At 47.6% G+C, this 6792-nt stretch overlaps 1 protein-coding gene across 2 annotated transcripts in view; it reads right to left on the bottom strand.

Moving 5' to 3' along the window:
* Window positions 1–386: 386 nt before the first annotated feature.
* The window catches only part of chd8 (chromodomain helicase DNA binding protein 8), a 17464-nt gene continuing 11058 nt past the window's right edge, over window positions 387–6792 (bottom strand). Inside the window, exons 26-39 of one of the 2 annotated variants that reach the window (XM_031854973.1) lie at window positions 6594–6683; window positions 6362–6465; window positions 5919–6042; window positions 5363–5438; window positions 4982–5253; window positions 4396–4631; window positions 3523–4203; window positions 3334–3440; window positions 2973–3194; window positions 2667–2762; window positions 2124–2237; window positions 1878–1979; window positions 1678–1782; window positions 387–1538 (exon numbers count right to left, since the gene is read on the bottom strand). In XM_031854973.1, the coding sequence (XP_031710833.1) occupies window positions 1179–1538; window positions 1678–1782; window positions 1878–1979; window positions 2124–2237; window positions 2667–2762; window positions 2973–3194; window positions 3334–3440; window positions 3523–4203; window positions 4396–4631; window positions 4982–5253; window positions 5363–5438; window positions 5919–6042; window positions 6362–6465; window positions 6594–6683 (2689 nt within the window). In that variant the 3' untranslated portion in view covers window positions 387–1178. The remainder of the gene's footprint in view (window positions 1539–1677; window positions 1783–1877; window positions 1980–2123; window positions 2238–2666; window positions 2763–2972; window positions 3195–3333; window positions 3441–3522; window positions 4204–4395; window positions 4632–4981; window positions 5254–5362; window positions 5439–5918; window positions 6043–6361; window positions 6466–6593; window positions 6684–6792) is intronic. The other variant, XM_031854972.1, reaches the window with a different exon arrangement.

Genomic DNA, 6792 nt, shown 5'->3' with positions numbered 1-6792 from the left:
TCAGAGTTCAGCCTTTCAGGCAGCAAGGCCTTCTCTCGTGATGTGTAGCATCTATATAGCCGAATAACATATCTCCGCTACCTTATTTTAGAAAGATTCAGAACATTAATTCTTTTGTGATAAACACAGTGGCTATGTAAGGGGCTTTTAACTCAATAAATATATATCTAGTACTATTAAGTTCTGCATTGGTCTAAAGAATGTGGACATTACTGCCATTACTGACTTGTAGTTCATAACAGGAATCATTTAAGATCTGAAAAATTATCAAATGCTATAAATAGGGCACAGTCATTAACCAGAAGTGGATATAACAAAACGTGTGTACAAACAGTAAACCTCCTCATTCTGCTTGGTGAAAGTCACAATAACACAAACACACCTGCTTTCACTGTAGATTGCTGTTATTCATTTCACAGATACACTCAGATCATAAAACAAGAAGAGTAACTCATTGCCGTCATCTTTGCACCGTAGTACATAATTGACCAGCTCTACATTGGACAACACACCCATCCTCCTAGCACTGCTTCAGTAACTAATATGCCATTTTCCCTCTCCCTCCCTCTCAAACCCCACCCCATAGAGTGAAAACAATAACAGTACATCCACGCACTGGATCCCCTTTAGTTCACAGACTCGTCTGGACACAGAAGACATGACCAAACGAGATGGTGGTGGTGGTGGTGGGTGGGGGGGGGGGGGGAGAAGAGATTGTGGGATTTAGGGTCCGGCTCTGCTCAGTATACATGTCCAGTTTCATGTAGCGCTAGAGGGCCACCATTGAGGTTATTTGATAAGAAAAGGGCATCTGTACAGCAACGGTCCCCTTTTGGTCATGGCTGGGAATGTCATGGGAAAGAATAGGTTTGGAGGGAAGAGGAGGAGAACGAGTCGTGAAGTAAGAAAGAAAGCTCAGCTTTTTGCCATTTTGTCAGAGGTCAGCGAGGAGGATCAGGGAGAGAAAGATGAAACACGATTGTGATGTTGAAAAAGAAAACAAAACCTGCTCCTTTCAAAAAATACCTATATAAAATAAATGAATAAAAGTTGCGACAAAAGAACCCACATTCATCCATAATTTGATACATAAAAGGGTAAAAATAAATGACGAGGAATTACATGATTCATTGTTGAGACGGGGACTAAGTCCGATGTGTTTGGCGAGAGGGGTTCAGTCAATCCTCTGAGCTTGATGAGGAGTCAGAGTCCTTCTGTGCTATGATGACATCGTCCAATAGCGCCTCTTGATCCGAGCTGTCATAGTCACCTTGGGAAAGGCTGTCGCCGCCCTCCATTTTCACGTCAAAGTCCGGACTGGTGAGGAAGTGATGGGAGGTCTCCAGGTCCTCCTCATCCATCATGTAGGCGCCGTCTGACACCAGAGTCTCCTCTTCCACCCCGTCCAAGGTGGGGTCTTCAGGGGCGGGTTCTGGAGCGTGGTGATGGTGGTGGTGGTGGTGGCGCCGCCGGTTTTTCTTCGGGATCTCCGAGTGCTCGGTCAGCAGTCGGTGGAAGAAGGTCGCCGGCAGGAAGCCCTGTGAAAAGAAAAAGGATTAGAAAGACTGGAAAACAACCAGAAGAGGGCGGGATGTGTTCTCACAGAGTCTTTCAGAAACGGTGAAACAATGCTGCACAACAAACTCTGGTAACAACGTAACATCTCCGAGTACGTACAGATTTCCGAACAGTTTCGGACCAGTCCGGAGCTACAGCGTTATCAGGATTCTCCTCCAGATATTCCCTCAGGTCTTGCATCATCGGACAGAACGCAGCTCCGACCTACAGAGGAGAAACATTTGGATGTCTGTCTGTCGGCGAGAGATAACACGCAGCCAACAAATCAAGTCTATGATGCCAGTCGCTGCATGTCTCACCTTCTTTCCCGTCCTCATGTTGATGACTTTGACCTTCTCACTGCCTGTCAGGGGTTTATCTGCCCTCCTCCTCCTCTTCCTCTTGCTCCTGTTCACAAGAAGCTGAGGAAACAAGACAAATTATGTAATACGGCAGACACATAGTTAGTATATTTTGTTTCCTTACCAGCCGGAGACCAGGGCCTTATAATAAGCACGGCAAAATGAATTGACACTTGGTCCTTGTTCCATATCACGAATATATACCTCCAGCATGTCTCCCTCCACCTCATAATCTGGGTTCTCCTTTAACCAGGTGGGAGGGTCCCTGCGCCGAGGAGTATGCTCCAGTGGATCACTGAGTCCATCTGGGTCTGATAACTAAAAGAGAGACAGCCAGAAAAAAGTTAAACTAAATCCAAGGCAGTTTGGTTTTTGCATCCAACTCTTCCTGTACTAGAGTGGAGCACATGTAAATGGTAAATGGACTGTACTTGTATATCGCTCTTCTAGTCTTCCGACTACTCAAAGTGCTTGAACACTACATGTCATCGTTCACACACGGTCATACACTGATGGCAGGGCCTACCATGCAAGCTGCCACCTGCCCATCAGGACTCGAACTAATCAGTCACATCCATTCATACACCGCAGGCACAGCCTACGGGAGCAATTTGGGCTCGAGTGTCTTGCCGAAAGACACATCGTCATGGACTAGTGGTCAGACCGCCGATCCTCCAATGGAAGGATGACACCGCTCTACCACTGACCCACAGTCGCCCCTGTCGGCTGTAGATCCGACACACGTACCTCTTGGTCCTTGCGCCTCTTGCGGCCACTGCTCTCTCCCGCCGACCCATTGGGCATCAGGGACTGCTTAGAGAAGGTCAGCTTCAGCCCCTCCTCCTGACAGTGCCACAAACAGAGACCTCGAAATTAGCCATGACCTACACATCACAGCTGCACCCTGTAGTGTCCGTCTCTGACATTAAACAGACTCAAATTATTTTTGGCAGACCTTCATACAGCTAAGATGATTTTATTTGCAAATGTATTTGTATATTTTCAATGCGTATGCCTCAGAGAACATCGTTTCATCCTCCACTTTCGACTCACCTTAAGGAGCTTGACAGTGAACTCTCCATCTTCTCCGTCTTCCCCGGGGACACCGGGCGTGCCGCTGGGTTTACGGATCACCCTCGTGTAGGCCATCTCGTCTCCCGCCAGCTCTGAGCCCGGGTTGAGCTGAGCCTCGGGCACGTAGCGCCGCCCTGAGGGCCACTGACCAGTCAGCATCAGTGTACACAAATTGTCCAGGCGGTTGATTAACACGCGGTCCTGGGACAAAAAAAAAAAAAAAAAAAAAAAAAAAAGGAGCCCAATGTATCGGTCATTCACAAAAATAAACATGTTCATTCCTTCATGAGAAATGCTTTAATCAAATTTAGACACATTTTGTGAAGTGTGCATTAATTACCTTGGGCCAATCCACTCTGAGAGGATCAGGAGGAGGAATGCCATCCTGAGATGGAGTCATAGAGAGTAAACTATTTTCTTCATCCACATCACACAGCTTCATGCCTGCTATGAAGAAAAAGGGAACATAATGAATTGTTGAGTTTATTCTTGAAGCATTCAACTGTTCTCTCTATAACTACAAACGTACCTCTTTCCGCCTCTTCCTCACTCTCTCCGCTTTCGTCACTGCTGCCGGATCGTCCAGAGGACGACGAGCCAGAATCAGAATCGGAGTCAGAATCCGACCCTCCCCCTCCCTCTCCCTTCCTTCCTCCTGTTTTGCCGCTCCTCCCCCTGCTCCTCTTGAGGCTCCAGCCCTGCGCTCGTGCCTTGCCGTCGTGGTGACTCAAGGGCGTACTCTGCAGTTCAGCACTGATTTCACCTCCAAGCAACCGGGCATCCTCTTTAAATACCTCCACCTTCACAACAGGCACCTCCTCCATAGTCTTCGGCTGGCTGAGGGGCATGACGAGGGGCATGACGAGGGGCATGATGGGCGGTGCTTCAGGTGGGGGTGGCGGGGCCTGCTGGTTCTGGATGAACTCCTCCCGAGCCTGATTGAAGGTGAACTGCGGGTCCGAGTAGATGGAGAGCTCAGTGCGGCTGACACCGTGCAGCGCGGCGCCCAGCATCAGCTGACGATCATGTTCTGGAATATTCCACCAAGTGGGCAGCTCGGAGCTGGTCGGAGCCAGATGCAGACGCTCCTCCAGGGACGGGTGGGGCAGCGCTCTCTCGCGGAGGCGACGCAGGAGGCTAATGCGGTACAGGGTTCGGGAAGCACGCTCCTCAGTGATGGGGGCGACAGTCTGGGAAAGCTCTGATGATTCTGAGCAGGATGAGACAAGAGATATTTACTTATACATACATATTAAGAGTGATAAATCCAGGTTTTTAGAAAGAGGACATGCGCAAGTACATGGTGTTGTGAGCCGTCACAAAAAGTAAGCATCAAACACTTAACTGCTGCTCAAGTGGCTAAGCCGAGCTTTTGGCAGCATGAGTTAGGTTAGGTAATTACCGTCACCGCGGCCTGGGCGCAGGTGGCAAACTCTCCGACACATGGCAACGAAAGAGCGGAAGTATCGACTGAGGCTCTCGTCCGTTTTTTTATCCAGACGAGCAAAGGTCCGGAAGTGGTTCCAGTCAAAATCGGGATCTCCGACCTCAGGAAGACCTTGCTCCTTCTTTATCATCTTTTCCACACCAAAAGTCGACACCACGCGGTAGAAGTCACATTCCTCCCTACGTGTCCACCTGGGAGCAAGACAGAAATGCAAGTAGGGGAATATTTACTGAATAGCTATAAAAGAGAAGAATAAAACATATTCGGACATCCCTAAAGATGATGTTTTAGGTCTTCATTGATACTGCATGTGCATGCTAAGCTATTAACATGACGTAAAACAATACAGGTTTAAAAATGAGTGAGGTTTTATGAGGAAGGGATTACATTTATCACGTTTGTTACACCTCAAGGATACAAACAAAGCGTTTCGGTGCGCAACACTGAATGTAAACATAACTTTTGTTCCTGAGGTTCATATTGTAACGTATAATCATCCTTTTCCATAGAAGACAAAATAATAAAGGTAACGACGGTGTACCTCTGCTGGCGCTCCTGCCGCGCAATCTCCTTCAGCTTGCTGGCCTGTTCGCACCGCCGCCGCCTGCGGTCGCCCTTCGCCTCGGCTTCGATCTTCAGCTGCTCCTGCCTGTAGCTGCGCTGGTAAGCTGTGATCAGTCGTCGCAACCGCGCTGTAAGTGTTGAGCTCGAGGGCCAGTCGCACGCACCGCTCTGGATGGAGAAGCTTTCCGTGAGCGCTGGCCCCACCTTGTCTTCCACAGAAATCTCATCGTCAGCGTTCATGGAATCAGGCTAGAAGACGAGATCAAACAGAGAATCATTAAACTGCTTATCGTGAGGTTAGCAAAAAAAACGACGAGTGCAGACAGAACGGCTTCAATGTGACGGCTCAGATTCCTACCTCATCGAAAAGATCTTTGGCGTGTCTTGATGCAGGCTTGAACTCCGGGTCCTCTGAGTACTTATCATAATCAGGACTACACAATACAAACAATTAGGCACCATTAAGCAGGGAAAGGGACACCACCATACAATACATTTCATATAGTTAATTATAAGGCATTGACCATTTTCAAGTTACAATGAAAGCGAAACTTTGAAACTAACTAATTCATGTAAAAATGTCTGCAATGTTACAATAACCAGTTAACTTATAAATCTGCCATAAATCTAGAGGCTAATCAGTTGCAATTGGCCATGATTTATTTATTTAAAAGGGACCATGTACAGTTTAAACATGAATGTCACCAGTCGATGCACTGTACCAGATTGTAGCTTAAGCTAATTTGCCTCTGCAGTCCCTTGGCAGGTCAACAAGGACAAGACAATAACACAGTAAAATGAAAAGACATAAGACAAAGATATACCATAAAGAACATACAAGACACCCAATACAACGCTACACACAAATAGAACATCAAAAATTGGTGTCAATAAACAGATGAGTGATAACTCACTCATCTCCCAGCTCGGCATCACCAGTGTGCTGCTCGGCATCAATGGCCTTGTCATCAGGCCGACCGGCTCTCTCCAGGAAGCAGAGGCAGGGATCAGCCCGCATGGTGGTGTACATCTCATAACCTGGTAATAGAGGAAGAGTCGAGGCAGTGTTTAATAAAAAGTACCACAACGGAGGCAGCTGCTTGACACGTTACAATAATAGTGAACATGACCACAACCGAAACCATCTCGCTCTGACTTCCTAAGCAGTGAATTCATGGTGAGGACGGCCTCCAACGGTTACAGTCTTGAAAAGGGAGGGTTGAGTGTGGGGTGTGGGTGGGGGTCGTCAGTTGGTTCGCTATATGCAAGCAAATTCTGCACACTGTCTCTTTAAGCTAGAACAAATCCTTACACTAGGCTCGTAAATGTTTTGAGCTTACAGAGAGAGAAAACCTACCATGTTTAAATACGCCAGCAAGCAGTGAGCGGTCTGCTTCAGTATCCCACCATCTAGCAGGGACCTCCTGCTGCTCCATCTCCGGCATCCAGATATCAACGTCCCTGAGAAAAAAGAAATAAAATAAGTGAACGCATAGCATACTGTGTTTGAGTGGATCACAGTGAACTTCAGTAATAGAGCCTGTGTGTGTCTGCATTTGGCTGAATGTACAAAGGGCAGCATTAGATACCTGCTGTCAGCTCCCTTCAGGACAGCGTCTGCATGTTCGCCGATCACCTCCTGTTTCAGGTAGTAGAGCATGCGCACCCTCAGCAACACCCTGCGGTAGGAGAGGAGAGGTTTAGCGTTTGAACACTGATGACAATGTTTTCATGTGTTTACACACACACACACACACACACACACACACACACACACACACACACACA

This window comes from Anarrhichthys ocellatus, unplaced genomic scaffold, assembly GCF_004355925.1.
Source record: "Anarrhichthys ocellatus isolate YVR2014 unplaced genomic scaffold, GSC_Weel_1.0 scaffold15, whole genome shotgun sequence".
NCBI classification, from domain to species: domain Eukaryota; kingdom Metazoa; phylum Chordata; class Actinopteri; order Perciformes; family Anarhichadidae; genus Anarrhichthys; species Anarrhichthys ocellatus.
This window is presented reverse-complemented; position numbering and strand designations above follow the sequence as displayed.